General features: G+C 33.1%; 2 protein-coding genes across 2 annotated transcripts in view; both read left to right on the forward strand.

The window, feature by feature from the left end:
* LOC111026478 (neuroligin-1-like) overlaps positions 1-27,209 on the forward strand; it is a 278,641-nt gene that overhangs the window by 87,770 nt on the left and 163,662 nt on the right. The gene's annotated exons all lie outside the window — the stretch shown is intronic.
* On the forward strand, positions 16,330-25,232 carry LOC111026480. The gene is made up of 4 exons (XM_022304579.1): positions 16,330-16,544; positions 23,709-23,885; positions 24,153-24,437; positions 25,136-25,232. Exons 1-4 carry the CDS (start codon positions 16,479-16,481, stop codon positions 25,166-25,168), a joined length of 561 nt encoding a protein of 186 aa, XP_022160271.1. The 5' UTR covers positions 16,330-16,478; the 3' UTR covers positions 25,169-25,232.

Genomic DNA, 27,209 nt, shown 5'->3' on the forward strand with positions numbered 1-27,209 from the left:
AGCAGCTGCAGATATGGACTGGCTGTAGTTGTTGTTATAATATGTAAATGTCACGCACGACCGTCCGACTTCCGTATTGTGATATTTTACTGTTCGGTCGATCGAATGCCATATATTTCGTAATAATAATAACAACAACGATAACAACCGCAACAATATTAAAATCATAAAAGGCAATTAATGCTACGAGGTTGGGCGTTCAACAAAAATATAATTGGTAATTAGCCGTATTACTAGTATAACTATATTACTCCGTACTAGCGTTGAGGGGTCCAACTGTTGGAAGTTTAAAAAATCAAACCGAACTTTAGGCGTTCCTGCCTCGAAAAAAAGTTCGAATTCAATAGTTAATCCAAACTTCAAAATAGTTAACATTTCGAAAAAAATGGAACATGTCATACTTCGCAAATAAAAAACGTTTTATAATTTGGTGTTACATAAATCTAAAAAGTTTGATTCATAATTTTATTCAAAAGCTCAATTCGAATTCAGTTCCGTATTGAACATAATATCGGTCGGTTTGATTTTGACATCACACTGAATTGTTCGATTTGTGTCGACAGGAGATTACAAAATTCTATTCGACATACTATCAAAAGCTTGGTTCTACTTTTGTGTTTGACCCATATCTACCCCATAGGTATACATCATACAATGATAATTATTATTAATTATTAATATACCTACCTAATTTATGTATATTACGGTTTAAAAGGTACAACAGTTCCGACCGGCGCCATCCATCCGAGATTTTCTGGAAAATTGCGATTGTGATATTATTATTTTAACGTTTCGAGATTTTCGGCTCGAGCACACTATTAAGTATCGATTATTCCGGCGACGAATAAATGTGTATTTCATTGGACCAAGTCGTTGAGTATAAATCGTCGCGCATTATCGGAACCATCAGTATCGCGATATTGGGTACCAATATATTATATTAAATATGTGTCGATCGATAATTCGGGTTTTAAGAGATTTTTCATCGTCGGACCGAAAAATAAATGCAATACATTTTACGTGCGATGGGGCTGTAGCGATGATGCTTTACGATTCATCAGCCGGTGTACCCTGTGCGGTGCAGAAGTATCGCGAGAGGTATAATAAACTCGACTAAATCGAAAATAAAGGCTCTGTTTACGCTGTAGTAGGCAAACGAGAAATGATTATTATTATAATATACTGTTATGGCTGACCACAGAAACGTCCCCGTTAACGACGACCTTGCAGGTTTGGGGAGCATTTATTGCGATTCGTTTATTCATACTTGGCGACAATATAGTATAATATATTAGGTGTATGGGCGGTCGATCCGAAAAAAAAAATTATATCATGAAATATAGTCGCAACCCAAATATACAAATGACCGAGTAAGAACAAGGTGGTTTTGTAAATTTGTAACGGCTTACGGTGTTTTTTTGTTTTTTTTTTTTAACCAATTTCGATGGCTTAAATTTTAGGGACACTACATAGGTATAGGTAAGTATTATAAATTATATTTAATTTCGAAATATATTCAAAATTGTGTACACGCAACTACTATATTATTATAATCTCCTATGGCTATGTAAAGTCGTTTGAATAATATAATTTCAATAACGCGTTTTATTCGAGGTACCTGTTGTTATGCGGTTTTTAAACAATTCCTCGGAATTTCATGAATAAGTAATTGCATATAAAATATGAAACCAAAAATACTGTTATTTAATTTGTCCGTTGGGCATACATTATGCTTGCAAAGTTTGTTATTTTTTACATTTACATATTATTATTTATTATTACTATAACATCACATTTAAGATGTTTATTATTAATTGCCAACAAAGCATATTGTTATTAACATATTATTAAACAGATGTTTAAAAAAAAAATTAAAGAATACATATAATATATTAGGTATAGGTATCTCAGAATTTTATTTTTAACTGAGTATTAAAAATATTAACGTTTTTCGAACATCGTTGTTCGTTAGTGCTCGACTGTTGTAGACTTCCCACATTTTTTTTTTTTTTTTTAATTAAAATTAAAAAATTTTTAGTAGTTACCAAACGATGGACGTAAATTAGAGTACCTACAACATGCAATTAGGCTCGCAACGGTGCAAAATTATTTTCTAATAATTATGTCTATATTGGCATTATATGTATATTATACTGACAAACGGCTTTTTTAAATGGCCACGATTTCGTTAGACTATACATCATCGATAATGCTTGCGACATTGCCGTGCATAATATAGAATCCCGTGATTTAATAATCAAATTCATTGTTGAAGTTTGAAAACAATATGGCCAATATATTTTATACTATGCACTTAAAATACTACACATTCTATACTTATATACATACATATTATATGTGTACACGATTGATTACCTCCTCCTCCTCCTCCTCCTCCTCCTCCTCCTCCGACGGCGGAACCCAATCGATCCTTCCGCCGCGCAGTTTATTACATTTTGATTGATGATTATAGTAAACCGTCTTGAGCCCGAGGAGCTGGACTCGGAATAAATACGATAGGTAATATTATAGTAGTTTCTCGGTATTATACCTATGCCGACGGCTCGGAGATATTAAACTTCCATCCGGCAGTGATAGCTGATGTGTGTATGCGTGTGTGCGCTATGATATTAACGCAGCCGAATCGACCGAATCAATATACAGGCAGTGACTGCGCGTCGCCGAATTTCGTGGGCACTGTGCTCACACGGGCTCGCACGTGCGTACACGAGTAATAGAAAATGTGCAGCGGGCGCGCGGCGTACACATTTTTTAGCGTCTAAAGTCAAATATGCAAATTTCCGGTGACTCGTAGTCGGTGTATGATTTACAAGTCGCTGGGCTACACAGGTTTAACGCGTCGTGTGTGCCGAGGCGTAAAGTAGCTGATATTATGCACATTACATACTGCGTTATAACATGTATTACGTATGTATGTATATACCACGTACGTTATACGTACATGCCGTATGTATATATTGTATAATGTACGTTGTACGTACAATATATATATATTTACTTATGTATATTATGTGCCCACCCGTATCGTACTATACCGCGATTTGCTAAATGCCAATGCAAATTCTACTGAATTACTTTCAATGGATAGGTATGGCTTTTACACCGCCGCACAGAGTTATATTATACACAGTGTTCGTCTTGTCAGTCACGGTGTGAGAAAACCGTCGTACTCGTCTCCCTGTATTCAAAACTGCGATCGCTGCGCGTAATGGTATTCCACGGCATTAATCATAATTGTTTCCTCATTCGCAGTCTTAATAGCAGTGCAGCATTAAGCCAAATTGACGGCCCGGGTCTACATACAATTTGCCAACTCTACATATTTTTAAAAAATATCATATGATTTTCACTTCTCTTTTTTCGCTATCACAAACACAGCAGAAATATATTTTAATACGTTTCTCCGTTAGTTATAAAATATTAAAGAGTATAATGTCGTATTATTTTTTAAAAATGTAATACAAAATTCGTAACGGAGAACGTATAATATTATAATATGAAATATTTTCTAAAAATCTGCCATCCCTCAAATCACCTCAAAATTACTCCCCTTTCCCCCGGTTAAATGAGGCTCCGCTTAATAGAGTAATGCTTTAACAATATGGGCCTCGCGAGTTGAGAATGCTTTTTTGAGTATTTCAAGGACAACAGTTGTACAACACTGTCTCGAGCACTCCCGAGGTGTCCCACGATTCGACCACTACTGCATGGTCAAAAAGCTGATGAGGCGCATCCACCGCTGCAATTGTTTACTTCGTGGATGTCAGTAATTTATTTATTTGTCCATTCCAAACGAATTCGACATTGAATAGATAATATTATTACCAAACTATATTGAATTTGAGAACTCGATATTATATTTACGTATTTTTTATTGGTTTTATTTTTGTAACATTTTAATTTTTCTAGTTGGTAATGAGTTGGGAAGTATGTAAAATATTGATATTGCAGTTAAAAATTCTGATAACTCGTTTAAAAATTAATACAGCTTCGAAATCCACGAGAAAACACAGATAATGTTCTTCCCTTTGAGTTTTATAATGGGTCGATTCGCTCAATTATTAAAGCTCGCTACACTAAATCGGGAATGTCGAACATAAATTTGCCATGTTGCACGGTTGTTGGACGTAGACGACATATGCTGGGAGATCTTTTAGTGTCTAAAAGAAAACTAAATATCCATTAAACCGTTTTAATGTTATTAAATAATATATTGTTTCGAGTCGCTATAATGGCTAAAATTATACGACGTCAATGGTATTATAATGACGTCTTCCACCACTGTGACATTAGCTACAGTATAGGTACGTATTGTATTCCAAATTTTCATTGAAATGTAAATTTTTCTTTTTGAATCAGTATGGCGTGGACTTGAATCAGTGTATTCAAAATTGTTTTTTTTTTTTTTATAAAAAAAACCTTCACTCATTATCACACTCAGCCACTACACACAAGTCCCTGCGGATTACGATGATTCGGTTAAATGTGCAATATGTGCGATAAGTCGTTGTATTTAGTATTAATTTTAAACCTTCCCGCGGCGTAGAGCTGCTATCCATTCACCGAAGTAAACATCAAACCAAATACCGAATTAATTGATCAACATAAGTACGCATATTATGTTTGAGTTGTACGTATTACCACTTACCTATATATATAAACTCGTATTGTTATGTATCCAAACATTCTAAGAATGCACCTGACTCGGTATTTTATACGAAATATTCCGGGGCAGCGATGATGGACATGGCGTAGCTGGTACTGTAGCAGCAGTGTGGTGGTGGGGAGAGAGGAATTCGCAACTGGGACATTTCCCAGGACCCGAAGCACGGCTTCAATCATTTTCCAGAAATGGACCGACGGAGAACGTGCTCAAGTCGATTTATTTTTAGTTTTCCTCCGACAATACAAGATTACCAATCGTTATGCATTACTCGTTGTAATTTCAGAAAATAATTGAATACAGCAATATTTTGCTGATTTCCCTTCCGTGCGAACACTTTCAACAACCCAACTCTTCGGATTTCGAGCCGCCCTTCCACACAAAATAATAATAATTATATGACCGATAATAATCTGACAGCTGTGCAGTTTGAATCAAAAGCTCGATATTAACACGACCAAAATAAATAGAAAATGTATTAATTTTTAATTTATTATTGTTCAATATAAATTGTTATTTAAGTTTTTTTTTCATTACACAGAAAAGTTGCTCCGGATTTTTGCGTTGCCCAGCGATCGGTTTGGAAGGTTGCTTGCCTGAACCGGAATATTTAGTTTATTTCATAAGCTAAAGTTGTGTCCGGGCGTTATAGCTGCTGCTACAGTCTTCGAAACGATCGATGCATAAAATAAAATGTCACCGACAAAATTTGAAAACGTCAATCTAGGTATATTCAGTTTGTACGGTTGTGACAACCCGAATAATATAATATAATGCCATAAAATGATGTGTATTTCGAAGCGATTTCATTATATTTGATTATTTTTCACTTAGCTGTTATTTAATAAAACAAAAAAAACATCTCGTACTTCCTATAGGTACAGCTGAATACATAACATACAATAATTATTATTTCTATGATAAAACCAACCATTATAAATTCTAAAATTTACCGAGAGGTTTTATTTTAGTATTTTCCTAAATTATAATTAATTTGGCTTTATATTTTTCCTAAAGCTAATAAGTAATTTTAGAATTTTTAAATTAAATGTATTATGGTCGCTACACGTCGTTACACAAGTAAACAAGTTAAGTTAATTATTTAATATTATATTATTATTATTATTACTACACATTAGCCATTAGATAATACGTTTAATATTTCAATGTCATTTGGTCTTTTGAGACGAACATTGATAACAATTTCATCTGCTCCCGGCTCTTTGACTACCTATTAAAAAATAAGCAGATTTCGCTTTTCAAAAAGCTGTAACGCTATCTGATCTCCTTTTCTACTAACAAGTACATCATTCTCTTTGTAGCGGCACTCATATTATATACAATTTTTTCTTGTCGAATTTCAACATCTCAACCACAATATTGTAATGCGTTTTGGGGTCAAGTTTTTGTACTTAGCCTTAGTACGTTTTCAACTATGAAATGTCAACATTGCGAAGGGAAAACATTCACTATACAGTTTAATAACAGTTTTATTCAACAAACTCTCGTCGAAGATCGATTTGTTTCTTTTTGTATTGATAACCTTATTTCAATCCTACTCGTATAATTTTATACAGGGCGACTCACAAAGCATGGTCAACCCCATGTAAATATGTAATCCTTTACTAATACATTTTTTGGAATTCTAAGTTACTGAATTATGAATAAAACACTGAAAGCGGCTATACTTTCATATTTCCCGTGTACAGTGGTAGGAACAAACTTGTTTTTTCAAATGAGAACGAACTTTTTCTACTGTTAATACATTTTTAATTCGACGATTTTTTTTTTTTTTTGAACCATATAAATCAAATTTGAACTAAAAGTTTTTTATTTTTTAATATTTTAGTATGAAGGATAATGTTTCTTAAAATATTGTTTAAATAATCTTGGCCCACTTACCTTCTAAACATATTATCATAATATAGAGTTGACTATTAACTTATTATTAATTATTAATTATTATAGTCTACTATCATTAATATTACAAATTTAATAATATTCCAGAATTACTCATTAAAATTTCGATTTAGGTGCAAAAATATTTTTAAAAAAAATCATTTAGATAATAAGTTTTAGTAAAAAAATGGCGGTTCCCATATTTGAAAAAAAATAAGTTTGTACCACCATGCAAGGTATTCTTTAAAAGGTAAACAAATTAAAGATTTGAAAACATTACAATATGACCGTTAAGTGTACTTAAGATTTGCAAAAATCAGAATAATAAGCACTAACATTTTTTTTACGATTATTTTTGGTGGATTTTGTTGGCAATTATTATAATAATTTCAAAAATAATTGACAACATTATAATCTTGCTAACGTGGACAGCTTTAGCCCATAATAACTGTTGTGTATCAGCTCTTCGATATAATGTCGCGACAATAACTTTTCAATATCCCGCCGACCAACCCGCCCATACGAAAAACCGTGTGGGCACGCATTGCGCCCTCGAATCAATTGTGATAAGAGTTCATTCGTGAAAACCGCAGATGGAGCAGCTGCTGCAGAGACCTGGGGAGAGAGAGAGAGAGAGAGAGCGAAACATAAAAATATTAAGTCCTCGCGACGATTGTAGCGCCGCCTCGTAGAGCGTGTTGTCGAGTTCAGTGTTTCAGTATAGAGTGGCCGATTGTATAATACAATAATGCACGCTGGTACATTATTACAGCATAGCTTCGATATATATTATTGGATATCGTATGGGAGGTAAGGTTACCTACCTTTTTGCAATGCGATTGTTTACCGTCTGCGGAATCGTTTTTATCGAATAAAATGAGCACACGGAGTGTATGCGAATATTATATACACAGATGTGTATAGGACCGCCGCCGCCCTCCATATATCATTATGCAGGCACATATTTTATGTACAGGGTGATTGTTTTGATATTGAAAACACATAGTCTTGAAAAGTATAAATGTTTCCGAAAAAAAAACGATTTTACGTGATTTCTAATCGTTGAGAAACAAATTTTTTTCAAAAATACACATATTTTTTTAAATAAAAACTTCGTTATAAGTAACGACTTAAAACCATGTAAAAAAATATTTAAAAAAAACATTAGTTAGGTATACTTTCTTTCTAAAAACGAGGTATCTACGTCAAATGATCACCCCGTATGTACGTATATCGGTTGTTTTGTTCTTCTCGTTCATTCGATACACCGTTTATGGGTACCTACCTAAATATATTATACGAAATAACAATAATATGTAATCAAATTTACTCGCCGCATAGGACCACAACTACTGTGATCGGGTGGTTCGCTCGTACAACAATATGCTACGTATAACAATAATATATTATGTAAACGATATTATTTTATTATGTGAAACCTTCTGCAGCAGCCAGTCGACATCATTATAATATTGGCTTTACCATTTTCCAGTGACGGCGGGCCGAAGCAATCGAGACTTCGACAGTATTAAGTACTATATTATGTAACCAAACAGACTGTATATACTATATAGTGTGGACCTACGGCCTACCCATGCCTGTATAATATTATAGCGATATACAGCTGCTGTGGGCTTACCTATATCAATTGTGCATAAACGACCTTTTTACCTGTCAGAAATCTATCGATTGCACCTCGTATCAACTCGGCCGAATTTGTTTATACACTGATTCCACTGGCTGTCAATCCACTGAATATTTGTAAACTATTTTTATATTTTATGGCATGCAGCCATATAGCTACATTGGTACCATTAGAAATATAAAAAATTTGCAGACGATGTATATCAATATTGTGTTACGTTACAACTCTTTGCACGTAGCTTAGGTACTTTCGGTTTGGCGTTTCTTCGAAATATTGAAGTCTGATCGGAAGCTTGTCGTATGTATGTGCGTGTGTGTGTTTGTATTATGTTATTATTGCACGTTGTACGAACGATAAAATACTATTTTAGAGTGACCACTGACTTATATATAGGCCTGTGTATTATATAGGGTTGTCCTTTATTTTAAAGCTTTGTACCCAGCTGCTGTAGTTGTCCTGACGAACTTATTTCGTATTTTTTTTTGTGATTTTGATTCCAACTACCTATTTTGTGTTAATTCTTATCACTATTTTTTTCCCCTTTATCTATCTATCTATATATAGAGAGTATCATGCTTGTGTTTCACCCATCATGCTCACCCCCATTTCCTTTAATAATGAGTTTATTCGAATTCTGATTTTTGGAATTATTAAATATATAAAAATACCATAATATTTTCAAGTACTTACTTATTCTATGGTGATACAAACTTTTGTTTTTGAAATGAACACCCCCTCTTTTACTATAAACTAATAAGTGGTAAATTGTTTTGAAAATGTTTGTGCGAAATCCGAATGAGTAGTTTCTTAGTAATTAAAATGTTAGTATAAAACTCATTTTACATAATTATAAAATAGGCATAAAATTGGATCTAATATTTCTTATACTTGGGCCATTTTTAAAAATTATTAATATCAATAGATAAATATTAATGACTATAATTTTCAAATCACAGTGATCCCCACATCTTATAAGCTCATTACTATAGATTTTTTACTGTTGGAACACAAAGTTAAATAACTCAAAAAGATTGCATCTTCACATTACACTCCTTGAGTAGTACAACAAATCTCAAGAATTTAAAAATATGATCTTAAAGTATATTTAAAAATTTTAAAAATCAGATTTTGAATAACTGCATTACTGAAGAAAAAAAGGAGTTGAGCATACTTGATGAATCACCCTGTACATAAATATGAAAATTAAAATTTTGTCACGCATATTCTCTGAAACTAATCATCCGATTATCTTGATTATTTTTATAAATGAAAGAGTACTCCGTGGAACAGGTACTTATTTTCAATTCTAAAAGTAACTAAAGGGTAGCTCACAAGTTTTTTTTCGGCCAACAAAAAAATAATATTCTTTTTGTTTATTTAAATTGTAGCAAATGGTAACATATTACATTAAAAAGCTACTATTATAATTAGTAATATACTACTATAACAAATAATAGTAATAATAATATACTACTCGCATAATTACAAACTAGTCTCACTGTCAACGCAGGGATGGCTATAAATTAAAATATAAGATGATGTACACTTAAAAAACATTTATTCAATCACAATTTTTTTCCTGGCAAGACAGTAGGCAGTAGACGACTATTACAATATGTATAAAATATACAAATATGTATATATGGATTTGAATGTATTAGTATTATATGGAAATCATTAATCATTTTGTATTTTATTTTTATTTTTAAATAATATGGGCTTCAAGCTATAATACTATCATAGTATATTATATTGAAGTACTGATATGCCACCTTGCACTTTAGAGAATCAAAACTTTCATACGGATCCAAAAGCCTGGTTTAACACGGATTTATAGAGGACTGTATGAGGACGATTATCGGAAATTCAAACGGTATAATATAATATACCCGCGTAATATTATGTGGGTTTAAGAGACTATTGCACAACAGTTTAATGCTCACCCCTGTTTAAAAATATCTAAAAGGTCGATATATAGGGTTGATTTATTTTTCCCCCGACCGTGATGCGCTGTACTTGTAACGGTAAATGCGTACATTTAAATCAATTATGACAGCACTAATTAAGTTAAGTGTCCAGTGCATTCTGTAGGTTTTTTTTTATTTTATTTGAATCAACTATACTGAAGAAATGTCATTTCTGTCTATAGAATCCTCTATACACGTGCTTCAGACACATACATTTATAATATCTTTAGACATACAACTACTGAAGAGAAACAACAACAACAACAACAACATAATCATATTATGAGATTGTGTGTACGATTCGAAGATATAATTGGGTTCACATGCAAATTAATAATTATGTTATTATTATTATATTACATATGTACTTTGGCAGTTAGGAACCTATCTCGTGTATAATAATATCCTACTCCCAATATTGTTCTCAGGGCCAAATGCCGATATATGATGATTTTCTAGCAGACTGAATCGAGTTGGTGAATTAAATATTATATAATTTACACACAACACCATAGTATACCAATACACACGTCCATGATACCTCGTTACATCTCGCATACAAAATTACATATCGCAGAGAAAAAATAAACTAAACGTTTTCGTCGGTGATTTCTTTTTTTTTTTCTTATATACACACGCTTTTATGAAACGAATTTAACAGTAATAGTTACTTATACTGCAGCTGGCGTACAGAGAAAAAAAATACAATAATGAAAAAAATGCATTAAATGAGACTAAGCGCTTTCTTGCGCTAAAGGATTTTTGTTCATTTACCGTGTTATTTTTATTTTAAACTTGTAACGCTGTCTTTTTCCGAGCAAATTTATAATCAACAATATATATCTATGTATAATATATACGTTTATATCCGAGTTTATAATATTTTCAACGAATATCAAAACTTTATAAGACTTCTGTAGCTTTTAGTTTATTTAGTTTCGTTATATTTTATCACGATGCAGCAAAAATAAAATGTATATATAAATATAATAATATGCATATTGCATAATATAATATATACTTTTAGGAATGACAAAAAGAAAAAGGAAGAAATCAATGACTTTATAAATTTCAAAAACGATTGTGCTTAAAAAATTTAGCGTCTGAACTCTATCTTATTGTACTAGTACTTACACATATTTGTCAAAGAACTTACATATTATATTACAGTGAGAGAGTGGATAACTGCTAACCTTATATAATATTGGACGTACAGGTATTGTTAGGTACTTAAGTACCTTGTACCATAGAGAAACGGTTACTCTGTGTCCCTATGCCTTATACACAATATAGCCGAAATCAAAATGGACACTCTCCAAAAACCGTGAACAGTTAAAGTGCCAGTGTAGCCACGCAACAAAATGTTCTAATTCATGTTGCAGACGGCCACTCTGAGTTACAGTTGTTTTTTTTTCAGTTTGTTCGTAAGTCAACTAATTGTTTAAGGCTTGTTTTTGAAAACTGTATATTTTTGGTGTGTCCATTCCCGTTTTACCTATTCTGTGTCTTAAATATTGTTAGAAAATTACTGTGTCACCACCTGCAATGTCGAGAAACAAAAAAACAAGAACGGAAAACTCGTATATAGGCACTTAAAATGTTGTTTTATAAAACAAAAATGAATTTTTAATGTTTACGGAATGTTCGCGATTCGAAAACTAACTTTCCGCCACACAACCGCATACCAATAGTACCCTAACCTACCTACCCACATCCGTAGGAAAACGGATGCGAGTAATATTATAATTATAATAATATTGTGTATTCGCATGATGTTATAATAACGCGTTGGCAATGTCTATATGGCGGAATAATGACGTTTATGCTCGAATAACATATTAAGTCAGAGTCGTTCGATGGATTAATTCGTTTTTCCCCGTATTTACGTACATAGGTATATACCTACCTACACATTTTTAATCCGCCCTTTTGTGATGCGTACACGTCATAATAATCATATTATTATTATTATTACTGTAGGTACAAATAGGGACCTTCCTGGCTACGAGTTCTTATTTTCACGTCGTCGGTATTTGTATATTATATTGTTTTAACTGGCACATTATAATTATACGACTAATGCAGCAGTGTTCTGCGAATGAGCCAATTACCGTCGAACCGTACCGAGTGGTGCAGGTAGAAATATTATTATTATTATTATTATTGTCATCGCACGGTAGCCGCTCTCTCGGCGTCGCGGAGAAATCGACGAAATTCGTAACAAACAAAATAAAAAACAAACAAACAAACTGAACAACAAACAACTCTCGCCAAAAGCGGTGAAAAAAAAATTATTCCACGTATACCGTATAAAGGTATATTATATAAAATGCGGCAGGGCACGTTTGGGGGCATTTTCGAATATTATCCGTTTATCCAGCCGAGTCGTCGTCAGCACGTGTATCGATTCAGCAGCAATAACCGTTTTCCCGAATCTATCGTATCGATTCTTGCGCTCTCGGTTTCGTGCGGGGATGAAAAAGAAAGGGTAAAAAAGGTTAGATTGTCTAAACGGACGTCGCTTCGAACAGTCGTACGTATATATACGCTCACCGTCAATCGTTCCTTTCCAAATTTAACTCTCAGGTTCTGAATTTAATAGTATACCTATTTTCATAGTCTGTCACGGAAAATAAATTTAAAAATAATAAATTACCCAAATCTAGTGTGGACAGGTACACCGCCGCAGTATTATTGCCATATTTTATTATTTAAATTATTTACTTTCATACCTCTCCGTGAATTTATTAATAATTATTACTAAAGCCCAGACAGACGTTTATATGATTCGTAAACAAAATCTTATCACTCCTCCCTACTGTCAATTACCTGCGATTTCAACATCCTATCTCTCAGTGACTGTAATTATATTACCCACAATGGTCAGTACTCAAGCCGGAAAAATTATTTTAAAACTTAGTTCGTCAATTAATCAGGGAATAATTATCGATTCCATATTTTTAAAATCAATTCCTATGGTGATTGCCTATAAAGGCTATCGATTCCATAATAATATTATAGTAGGCAGAAAATAAACAATACAAATCAATCTGAAACTTTTTTATAATAAGTAGGTACCTGCAATATAATATAATATGAACTAAATAATGTAACACAAATACCGATGAGGGTTATTATTTTACAAAAATAAATAAAATGGTCATTTTTTAAAAATATTTTTTAGATGTCAATTTACTATATTATGTGAATCCATACATTTTTTTAAATTTTAACTCGTCAAAAATGTAAGTTGTAATTTATTTCATAATTTCATATTCGTTTTCAAGTTAATTTTATTTGTACTTATTGCTCTTTTGTATAGTTATATATTATGTTATAACTTACAGTTAGAGTATAGGTACAACAACTGTATTTTGTTATGAATTAACTACAAATTAACTATACGATGTTGTTTTAATCAACTTGATTATTCTATCATTTATTATAGCTTCATTGTTTTTTACTATAAATGTGTAACGTGTAATGTAAACGTCAAAAAAAGTTTGATTTCGGAATAATATTGACCTAAAACACTTAATAATATCGGAAAATGGGATGCCCTAGGTACACGCACATAAAAAATAAATGTCAAAAATAAAAAGAAAGAAAATAAATCAATATGTTTGGAATGTTCTTGAAGATTAATTTAAAAAAAAGCATTTGAAAAATTCGCGTATACAATTTTAAATTGGCTACAAATTAATAAAAAAAAAAATATATATAAATAACTTTGGAAATAGTTTTGACAGTATATATACTTCACGTAAATATGGCATCGGCTTTTTCCAACAAAAACGACCTTATACTGTGTTTAAAGCCATTCACAATAATGTAATAATATTCACTTCCATTTTCTACCAAAACGAAAAAATAGATTTTAGTAACTCCTAGCTTGTTATAACTTATAAGAAATAAGAATTGAAATATTAAATGTTATATATATATATTTTTTTTTTTTGTTATTTCGAATTCATTTTCTTATTCGTGGTAACAGATATTATTATGAAGTATTTCAGGAATATCAAGCGAACTTACATAACCGTTTTTATTACATTAATTAAAAAACCGACATTATATAATTTTGTATTAAAGTATAAAATATAATATTATGCATACCTTTAGGGTTTATTCGGAAACAAAGTTAATATTGTAGCTTTCCGAACTGACGGCTGGTTTGTGTGTCTTGCCGACAAGCACCAGTGAGAGATAGAGACAGGAGATGTAGAGCTGGTACCTCCGAGATCTTTTTCCTGGTCACCCCGCCCGCTGTACGTCCGAGCCGTCGCGCCATGACCGTTGGACTCAGTGTCGGATTTAGTGGGTGAGGGTGGGTGCTGTGGCACCCATCGCTCGGCATATTGAACTTTCGATTTTATTCTTAGTTCCTTAGATACCGCAGTTATCTTTACATAAGACCAAACGTATTAATTGTAGACTGCTGTTGGTACTTGTAAGTTGTAACAGGAGATTTTTGTCCCGAAATAAATTTTATATATTTTTTTTTTATTTGCTCTTCTGATTTTTATAGATTAGCCGAAATCTCCGAGAACGAAATAAAATATTTTCCTCGGCACCCCACCCGCCGTCAGAGCTGCGTCTTAGCCGTCACGCCAGGATAATTTGGTTGAACTACGTTTTGGTCACTCGCGCGGTAACCGGAACCGCGTGCTTTATCGTGTCACTGGTTCGCCCATTTCGTCACGCCGGTTTATGGTATAGCCAGTTTATGTACTTTGGCCAGACGCTGCATCCCATGCGTTAAGTTGACGCCTGTTCGTCTACTATCGTTGGCTAGGGGAGAAGGACTGTTTTGTCTTTCACCACGATCGTCGAAGTCGTATGTGGTTTTTTTGGGGGGAGGGGCTTATTATTTTTGGAGTTTTACAGCACTTGTGCTTGCAAAGTCTATCGTCACAATTGGTTTGGATCGCTTTTTTGCTCGAAAATTATCACATACAGTGAAACTTTCTCTAACAGACACCTCCCAATAGGGGAGTTAACGCGAGATCCAACTTTCTACAATCCCAACTTTCTGAATAGCGGACAAAATCGCAAAAGTGTCCGAGAGTGTCCGGTCGCACTGTATATTATTTTAGGTAGTGTTTCGTACCGCCGTCAGTTGATTGATATAATTTATATTAAATCAGTCAGCGCCACCGCCTTAACTATGCATAATATTATCATCAGCTGGGCTACTATGCAATCAAACGTCGTCGATGCACACGCCGCGGACGATATCGGTGGCCCGAAGTACTAATCAATTTATTATTATAATATATTATTTTATGTTTTCGGTAAACATGACTATAAGCTGTCTGTACATTTTTAATTAGCTAAGAGTTTAAAAATTTATATTTCTTATCGATCTCAAAGTAGCAATTAAAACTGTGGGTTTTGTATAAAATGTTAATATAAATAACATTTAGTATTATCGCATAATTATGTATGATTTTAAAAAAAGTTTTCAATGCAACCATTATTACCTGACGGGCAAATTGATTGCTCCCTTACTCAACTATTTTAATTTAAAGAAAAGTTATATTAAAAATTAATTTTTTTAAATCTACATAATTAAGGGTTAATCAAACTTGCAACTACTATTGTTTCGATTAAAAACGGAATAGCGTATACACTATACACTATACACTATACGCGGTACACGGCAAACGAAAAGGTACATTTTTGCAGGAAATCTGTAACAACCGCCCTCTCTACCACATAAATTGAAACGAAACGTGAGGAACCCAATCAAAGTTTTTTGGACTTGGGTAAATAGAGGGTGAAAATCGAAAAAATTAAAAATATAACGTATACTATACAGAATATTTTAATTACTGCTGCTGCTGGTCCACGCCTCGGACTTTGTATGACCAACGATATTAACATGAATCACCGTTGGATCGTAATTTATATAATATTATTATACCTACCGCGTTTTGCGGGATAAAAATGATTAAATAACAGTGCCGATACGCCCGGTATTGTATTGCCGTTGTAATCATTTATTATTAATGTGTCTATTTTTATCGCCGCTGCCACCGCCGCCGCTTACCAAGGTCGCGGTTACTACCGACGTCACTGACGTCATCGCACACATAGAGTTGTGTTTGAAATAATATTAAGTGGCGCCGCCGTTCCGTTTCGTCGGCGGCACGAATGTCGCACTATCGCAGTGGTCGTATTGCCGGCTGTACATCAGTTGGACGCATCTGCACCGAAGTTATCGTAACGCTCTAGTTTTTTTTAGTTATTTTTTGCTGTCCGTTTCTGTTTTACCTATACGATGTCTACCACCTGCGTGCCCGACAGTGTCAAGTGTCTGGAAGGAATCGACTACGAAGTCGTAAAAGTAAGTGCATTCTATAAAATACGTAGCTGTACTATCATGTTGTTATAATAATTTATTGTGATAAAATATTTTTGTAGATTTTATCGATACGACTGTTACTTAATTACTAAATTGTATCGAATACCTACCGAATCCCAATTCACTTCGTTTGTGATATAGTATAGTTCATAATAGGCAGGATAACGAACGGTATACTCCTCCGGTACCAACCGCCCAACCGCGGTATAAATCTAATGCTTCAACTGTAGGAACAAATTGGGAGGGAGACCCAAAGCTGCAAACAGTTGTGCGTACCTACCAGAATTATATTTTTACGACTTATTGATTAGGATAGACATACTAAGATGGAGTACGAATAATTAACATTTTTTTTAATGAACAGGTAATGAATCCCCCCTTCCCAATACAAGCACCGAGTATAATGCGTTCGTAACCACCACTACCAAAAAATAATAATTGCAAAGATCCGTGATCACTCGTCGAACTAATATATTGTGTTGCTTCAAGCTGCACGGGAGGTGGGGATTACGAGGTCGACAGGGTACGTTATATTTGGTAACCGAATTCGAAACCCAATAAGTAATAACGCGTACTTTTGAGTATGTCTCAGTATTTGTTTTTATTAAATAAAAATTATTTTAAATCAAGTCCCGCTTTAGAACTGAAAAAACTATTTATAGGTGCACGACAATAATAGCAACAAAAAACAACCGTAGACATGTAATGTGCAGCACATCCGTGTTATTTATTATTGCGTTATTATATTATTATTGTAATGCTACTGTACGATATTCCATGATCGAAATCCCGGAAACGCACGTCGATCGGAAGCGATTTATTGCTAAATGTTAACAATGTCGATTGACTGCAAATATAACTCCACAGATATAGGTACGTGCGTGTACCGTGGACCATTCAATCGTAAATAGCAGCTGTAGGTATTTGATTATTTGGCGTGCGTTTATCGACTTTTCCCCGTAATTTTTTCCAAGAATTTAATGGAAAATATCATAATATTGTTATACCCATAATATCTATCCGAAAGTATTGTTCAAAATTACGTCATTATTATTGTATGCCTATAATTTTATTAATTGTCCAATGTTTTCTACGACGTTTTCAACTTAACAACGTTTCCATTGTCCTTGACAATCGTGGCGCCAATGTTACGACCTCACAACAGTCCCGCCCATATGGTTTTTATAAGAAAAAACGCCGTTTAATCTAACTAAAATCGCAACAACACTCTTTCAACTCCGTGTAAAGACATCTCTAAATTATAAAAAATTTACTCAAGTTAAAAAGTTTTGACACCAAAAAGGGGGGCTAAGGGCTTAGTAGTTTCATAAATTCATTACTATATACCAGCACCTATTTATAATTGCTTTGTATTTAATGAAGTGTGTTAGTTTAATACAAATAATTTAACTTGACTTGGCGATTACTATTATTTATGATTCTGCAACTAATTATACAATGTATCCAAGTCGACATGAATATTCACGTCCCGGCATCGTATATTTTTATGGTACTATTTAAATACATCATACTATAGCAGTAGCCACCAGAGTTAAATTATTTGTATTAAATAAACACGCACTTTGATTAAAGACAAACAATTATAAATAATTCACTATACTAACAGGAATCGCGGAAAAAAGCAAAGAAAAAAAAATTGAATATAAATGTGAACACGTGTATACTCTACTCCAAATTAGTAATTACTGTGTGGCGTGTAAATATAACAAAATATCATACATTATAATGAAAATAATGACATAAATATAATTAACATGTGTAATGTTTGCATAAATGTAGTATAATATATATAAATAAGATGTTATACTTATACCCCTAATGTTTTTTGACTTAGACCTTGTTTTTTTTTCTATAATAACTTATAAGTTGGTTTTTTTATATATATAATTAGCAGTTAAGCATAATCCATGTTCAGATATACAATTATTTATATTTGAAATTTTTCGTTGAATAAATAGGTAAAAAAAAGTTTCTTATTTATTGAGTATCCGCTCATAAAATTGACTGAGTTGGCTACTGTAGTTTATGAATTATTAATTACTAATTAGGAGTAGAGTATAGGTACATGTGTTCACATTTATATTTAATTTTTTCTGGGCTTTTTTCCCGTCTACCATTAAATATAGAGTATGACTCTAAGAAATTGCTCAGCTTTTTTGATCACAAACTTTTTTTTTTGTACCTTGGGTGACTTTTTTTTTTAACTCTGATGTTTTTGCACAGAGTTGACGGAGTGCGGTCTCGATTGGGATATCACTCCTTTTTTTTTTTAATCGAATTTCTGGGAATAGTAAACCCGTGATTTGTATTTAATAATTATCGAGTGAAAATTGAGTGGTTAGGTTATGTTAAAGCCTTCCCCATTTCTAAGAACTACCAAGTTTAGAAGTCGGATGTTAATTATAAGTATACCTATATTAATACGATTATTTACGAGTACAGCACCATGCATTACAACACTCATGTAATATTTTATAAAGAAGTAATATTAATAATACTATGAATAGGCATTCAATCAAATGTCAGATTCAAAATAAAACGCCGTAAATACAGTTTGGCGGTGACGGTGGCGGTACAAATAAAATTATATTAATGAGTTTAGTTGCTGTATAGAGTTTCAATGCTCTCATATACTCAAGTGTTACAGGATGACCCTTATTTAACTAGGTACCATGATTGAAGTAGGTCCAGGTTATTGCATTTAGGATTATTATCATCAGATACCAACTGCTAACTTAACGGGATTTCACAGAATTTATCAATTTTGTGTACCCTTAAAACCTCTAAGACAATTATTCCTCCATATTTCATACCATATCATATACTTTTTGATTATTATTTATTTATTATATTTATCAAAACTAACACTACAAATAAAGTATTTGAGTGTATGTTGAAATCTTCACTCTGTGTAAGCTATGTTATTGGTTTGAGTTAGAAGTCATATTAGTTAGGTACAATATTTTATATATTAAATAACATATAGATTATGTTGATATCATATGAAAAGACCATGGATATAGTAATAATAATAATATTATAGAAAAAAATATTCAAAAATAAATAGCAAATGGACATAAAATATTAAAATATACGTAATAGTACAATGATGACTAAACACATTTAATATTTACACAATTATTATATTATTCGCTCCCTTTATGCTAACACTTCTGTTTTTCAAATATTTGATGATTAGAAGGGGTGAATATTATTGAATAGTCTTATATATTAAACCATGCCTACTACCATGCACTCATGATAAAGCTTAAAAAAATGCCTTCTTATTTGATAATTCACGTACTGTTCAAATAGCGATTGCAACCGACGTCCGGAAACGTTCCACAACGTACGAGACTGGATAATGATTGATTTATAGAAACCATTTATTTTTTGAAAATAATAGCATTTCGGGTAGTTACCGTGGCTAATTGAATTTAAATTTTAAAAATACCATCCACATAGAATACCTTTATGCCCCATGTACATTATTTTAAAGTCAATTAGTTTAATATACAGTGCAGATTCGACTGGTTTTTTTTGTAAAATCACACAAGTCAATGCAATTAGCCATTAGTCAGTCTCGACGTGTAAATTATCAACGCACTATCTACTCTGTTTTTAAGCCCAGACACAACTTGCAGGTAGTCTGTCGAAGTTTGATTCAAAAACAATTCGAGAGATTTTGTAGGTTTCCAAATATTTTGATATTCGGCGGTCATACGCGTAGCCATTTCTTATGACTTCTAAGCCCGTTTTATTATTACATAATATAATATATCATATTATTACTATTAACAACAACAACTACAAAGTCCGAGTTCATTATAATGATGGACATAATAATATTGTGAGCTGAGAATTGATGGTGTTTATATTGTAGTCAACTCTCATGAAGGATTAACTTTTCTCGCGGATAGAGAGGTTATAAAAATGATTGACGTTTTGAAAAACAGCAGTCAGGAAGAATGCGACCGGAAACTAAAGTGTCATTAAGTATATTATGATGCACAAAAAGCCCAATAACTTATTGTCAATCATCTTATACTGAATCTGTGTGCTAGCAAGCTTAATTATAAAATATTATTATATAACATGCATGTGTCGTTCAATTCGTGGGCGGCCGAAAATAACGATATAATATCTACTTTCCGGAGACGCACAACTGGTAAATCTGAAAATAGAATGAATATTCGGACAGAGTTACAACGTATAATATCATATAATAATTGGCCGGAACATTTTCTGTCGTCGGATTTTGAATTCAAAATTTAAATCATACCGAGAAATGTATATAAATTACTATAATATTAAATTTGAAGATGGATTCCCGTGCGCAATAGTACATGACGTACCGGCAAGTATACACACTGCAGTCTATTCACGTTGAATAAACGTATATTATTAAAAAATATATATATTACTATTGTTGTAATAGTGGTTCGATGCAAATCCGAAAGTATATATTATATCCGACCCAATCGGTTTGCCGTTGGTCTGCGATTATTAATATCCACCGTCCGGCTACGGCTTAGCGTGGAACGCGGAGAGGAAACTGAACGGTGTGGGGCGAGTGGGTCACTCGTGAACCACAGCACATCCAGGGGTTCGCCGGTAAACCGTAAACCTTTTGTCCACCATACTTGCGCAGTGTACATACATATTGAGATTGAAAGAGTGAGAGAGAGAGAAGGGTAAAGTGAAGATACAGAGAAAGAGAGAGAGAGAGAGAGAGTGCGAGGGACGCGTATATAACGATATTATAGTCGTAGCAAATATTCCGAGCTGGTCCGGTCGGATCACCGAGAAACCGTATACATAATAATTTAGAATATAAGTACTTTATTTAGTGCACACGAAAAGAGCTTAAACTCAAAGTAAATACATATTTTGCAGATTATGTTATAACTATTGTTAAATGTACTTAATAGACAACTACATTATTATATAGTCGACATTTGTTTTTTTCAGTCCAGCAATACGCGAGCATTGTAATATTATAATATCTAGTATATTGGGGGATTACCGTATAAAACATTAATTCCGACCATAGAATACGCTGTATGTACCTGTTTGTTTTTTTTCAAACAGTTCGAGTTCATGCAATCTAATAGCCTATAACGAATTGCATTATTCCTCTGCGTAACTACGCGTAGGTACTAGCTGCAAAAAGCAGTGGTCATTTTTTTACATAATATTACATTTGTTCTATTTTCATATTTTTGTGCATGATTCAAAAACGAAATATTTCCACGAATTTTTTTTTTTTTTGAATCTCATAGGTGTTAACTAGATTTGTTATACGTACGTAGGTACTAGGTATGTCACCTATCACATTATTCTAAACAACTAAAGATTTTTCGGGAGTTGAGTATAAGTTGTATTATCATAATAATACCTTATGCCTTGTATGTGGTCCATAACATGTACGTGGTATGTGTTCTCAGATGCTCGCCGCAAATACCCGTGTTTTTTTATTATAATTTATTAAACTTTTAATTTAATCGAAAAAATATTATATAATAAAAATATCCATTGATATAACCTGACAAATATACATAGATTATAGATATAAGTAATAATAACATCATATTAAGATTTCAATAGATATCTGATTTCTTCTATTTGAGTTTTTTTTTTTTTGCAAATAATATTCAAAGACAAAGGGAAATATTGGATATTAGGTATTACGTTATTAGTCATTTTTAAGTATTGACTTGCTGATGACTGTAGTAAAAAAAAGATTTTAGCTCACCTATAGAAAGGAAACAAATTATTTTTCTTTGGACAGATCATTATTCATATTTTGTATTAGGATCAGTGTCACTGGTCGGAGAATTGATATTAGGTATATACTTTATTGACCGCTTTGTTTACCTGTTTTTTTCTGAATAATAAGGTATTATGATGGTGTTACAGGGTCATTGTGATAATGTCATTTATGACTTCTGTAGTAGACTTTGTGACTAGAGATACGATGTGGAAGGGAGACCTCGTGTATAGGTGATTCCCCGTCCGAATTGTAATTAATTAAAACTGTTACCAATAGTTCGATTGTAGTAGATAGTTTTTTACGGATTGTGGTACATTGATATTTGGTGTTTTTCTTTAGTTGAGAAAATTTTATGATGGGAAAAATAATAGCATACTTAACTAACAATAATCAGAGATATATGAGGTACAGCGGTGTAAATACGGTCTGCTGACATCACAAGACTGGGAATACGCGTTTGATGAATATTTTTTTATAATTAGGTCCTAGAGAGTTTTCCACCAACAGACATTATAAATGAAAAAACGATAAACGCGTAATGCATTTAATCGTTTTATTTCGTTATCAACGAACCCGTCGTGCAATGAAACGAGCAGCCATCCGCAGTTTAAGAGACAATCGATAAAGCCCAAAAATAAATAGCCGCTCGTTTTAAATATCTCTTTTTTTTTATTTTGACGATTATACCATGTGATATTATTATTGTTACAATGTTTTTTGATGCGTAGATACAAATATTAAATTCTTGTGATGTGCCAAGGTTTAAGTATTATACAAAGCAAATTGACAGTGTTGTATGTGCACTTTTACGGCATTTCGTATATTTATTTTTAAAGTTATACTCGAAAATAAAACACTACACTATTATAGTATTGTTATTGTCAGCATCGTGTACGTAAAATATATCATTCAACGAATAGGCGATAAAAAAAGTTACGACTTACGTTTCTCCGAAACGCGTTAAAGTTCAAATTGTTTAAAGTCTGTAATAATAATATTATATACTCACTTAATAACGACGTTTGTTTTAATAAATATAGTCGTTGTCTTTTGGTATTTTTACCACAAGTCAACCACCCGGATTTTCCGCCACTCGCCAGTAAAATAAAATATAATCACCGGTTTCGTTTTCATTACACATTTTTTACACCCTCTCTTTAATCGTTCGTTTACCGCATTCGTAACCAGCCATAGCTATATTTAATGTCAGACTACATACGTAGGTATAATGATAATTATTGTTAATGCTATAACGCTACAAAAGATATTACTATTATTTTTTACAATGTTATTGTGTTCTCACTATTTATATACTAGCAGAACATCTAATTAAAAACAAAATATTATTTTAGCACAACGCTCATTTCGAATGGGTTACCGAATACGAGAATACCATTAAACAATTGTCCGCTGAAGTGTTTGACACTTTGGGAGTGCAGGACAGTGGAAGCACGCTGGACATCGCCGTTAAGGGTCTCGACGGGTTCCAAGGAAACCTGAAGTCGTTAATGGACGCTCTGGTGAAACAGGTACAACTGCACCCGAATAATTGATATATTGCCATAACGATTACCGCAGACGATTACCGCGGTTAACGCGGTGGTCGCTGCGGCAATACTCGTGATGATGCGGACTACCGTGGTCCCGTCTGTCTGTCTGTCCCGCGTATTTTGATGTTTTCTGCCAATAATTTTACGGGCGTTCACGATACATCCCCGTTAAAGTAATGTATTTCCTGCCTGCCACCGTATAGTCTTGTCTCCTCCCCTCACCTCATCACCGTCCACCGTGCACAGGTATCCGACAAATCCAGCGTGAACGAGCGGGCCAAATCGTTCGCCGGCGAATGGGCTGACGCCGCCAAGTACCAAGTCGATCTCAAGTACCATCACGCGGGCGGCGGTCCAAACGCCAAGAAATTGCGTTGGGCCTTTGAGTGCGCCATCAAGTACATAATCGTGTGCGCCACGCATCTGGCGGACGAGGGTGGCGACGACGATGTGGACTTTAAAAAGGAAGTTTCCGGCTACGTGAAAGACGTCATCATTCAAAGCCTGATCGATCATCTGAACGGCGTCAAGGTGTGAACGAAATAATAATATTTTATACACTTCTTACTACTATTTTTTTTCTACCAGAACGTCAGACGACGACGATAAATTGTTATTATATTATTATGTCCGGTAAATGAAAATATGTTAACTATTATAATAGTTTCATAAGTGTTCAGACATTTTTAAAATTACTGCTTTGATCGTGTAATATAATATAGGCACATATATTACTGGGTAGCAATATACGCCATTAACTTTATACGATATCGTGCTCTCCCGTCGGAAATCACGAATTTAAGTACTTGTGCAATATCCGTGCTGCTTCAGTAATATATTTATTCATAAAATAATAACGTTATTATCGAGTGTGAAACCTAAAACCGTATAGGTACTTATTATAAGCAGAATATTTCGTTTGCCTAGCGTAAAGTATCTATTTCACAAGAATAATTTCTTTACACGAAAGTATTATAATTATTAATTATTAACATTTCCATGCAACCGTACATTATACATTTTAACAGTGCTTATTGAACGCTTGCGTACACAATCTATGATGTTATCATAATTCATAATAAATTAGATAGCGGTCATAATAATATAGTAGATATTAATATTGGCTATTGATCGTGTAGGAGGCACTTTTTGAGGGAAACTTAAAGTTATTGAGAGGAAAAAAACAACTCTGGTTACTTGTTAATTATTGCTATTATATTACATTTCAGAGCGAACTGGAAGCTCTCCAAAAAACCTCGTAGAGTCAACGACGACGTTATGCACCATGACAAGAACTTCTATACATACCTATTATAATATATATTATTTAAGACAAACATAAACATTTATTCATTTATTTATACTTTGATGTATATTCATAATACAAACTATATACAATCCTAATATGTTTTTTATTTTTTGTAGACATTTAGTTTATGATCATAAATAAGTTATAAAATGTTTTACTGTTATTTTTAAATTCTACAATAAAAAAAATTAAAAAAATATATATATATTATTCATTATAAATGTACAAAAGCAAACAAATATTTGAATGTATCAGCATTATAATAATTGTAATGAAACTCTCATATTATAGGACAAATTAAATGTGATACAATAAGAGTCAAATCCTTTAAGGAACTTAATGAAAGAGTGAGCAAACGGTCAGAATGGAGAGTTGGAGTTATAAACCAACATTCGGGTTGAAAAAAAAATTAATGATAATAATATTTGGATAAAAATAATATTGGAAAACGTTTAGGAAAAAGAATATTACAATGACGACTTGTAATGTGTAAATAACTACAGGTTGAATATTATTAAAAATATTGGTAGAATAAAGTGGTACTGAGTTTATATGAAATATTTAAATTACAAATAATAATAGGTATACTTAACAATTCACTGAAACATATCATATTTTTTTTTTTTGCCAAGAGGAATGTGACGATAATATGAGGACAGCTGTTTACCCCAGGAGGTCCACCCCCTCATTGGCCGTGTTACGGTATAAATGGTATGTAATAAAAAATACAAGTACAAACCATGATATTTCTGAAAACGATTTTGAAGAAACATTTTGTGTAGTATCAATTATTTGTAGAGGTTATTGTGGTTACGGGATATGGTATAATAACGACCTGGAATAAGGTAACGGATATCAAATTCTGGTTTACTTTGTTTAATCTCCCCTCCCACTACCCCCGTTGAAAAATCCCGGGCACGCCGCCGGCTGTACACGTAAACTATATCGTGTGATAAGTAATAACGTGAAGTTAAAATATTATATTAACCTCAAATTGTTTCTAATGGCGTACACTGGTGAATATATAAATTTGTCGTATGCAGATCGGAACTCGGGGGAGAACTATGCGCTGCACGTCGCGTTGTCATTATTATTATTATTATTATTATTATTATGCGGTAATCGGTCTCGCGGGTGTGTTTTAAACTACGCGACTGTCGCACTACAATATTACGCGCACTCCTAGCACGGTCGAAAGAGTAAATAAATAAAACCGCGACCGCTCGTGATAATGCACTCTCGTTAATGTTCGAAACTTATTAGTTGCGACGGCATTTGTTTTTTCGAATTCCGCTCGTCCGCCGAGTCACATAAGCTGACATGCAGAATATTACTATATTATAGTACTTACTCCGCGACGGTGGTGACTAACAGTCACTAGACACGTCTCAGACGCGGGGCTTTCGATTTTTCTCATTTTGACAACTTGGAAAAAAAAACACCTGACAAGCCCTGGTTTGTTTTCCACTGCACGATCACTAGCACGGCCTTGGAAGATAAGTTAAAAATTAAAATAGAATACTTCCCTATTTAGTATTTAACAACGTCCGTCAATTCGGTCTCTTAGAGAGGACTTTTTAGTTGAGTTGTCCGACGCTGTTTTATTAAGCGCCTCGAACAAAAGTTTATGAAGGTTATGTACAAAATCAAAAATATTTTAGAGCAAACGAAAATTAAATACCAAAATATATAATAATTATTGCAATTGAAACATCATATACATGGCAATATAAATTATATTAATACCACCATTAACAATTAATAAATTTAGGATTTCGTTTTCAAAACATTGCTTCTTTCAACTTCAATATGCCCATATTGTTTGGTTTTTTTGGTTGCAGTAACTAGCGTAGACCTTTTATTTGTAGGCCCATCCTATACCATATAGATTGATAGTCCGGTGCTTACATGGCGCAGAGACGCAGGGAGCTTAATATAAATAAATAGTATTAATATTATAATATATTATGTTTATATGGTATGTGTTGTACTGC

This window comes from Myzus persicae, unplaced genomic scaffold (assembly GCF_001856785.1).
Source record: "Myzus persicae strain clone G006 unplaced genomic scaffold, MPER_G0061.0, whole genome shotgun sequence".
Classification (NCBI taxonomy): Eukaryota; Metazoa; Arthropoda; class Insecta; order Hemiptera; family Aphididae; genus Myzus; species Myzus persicae.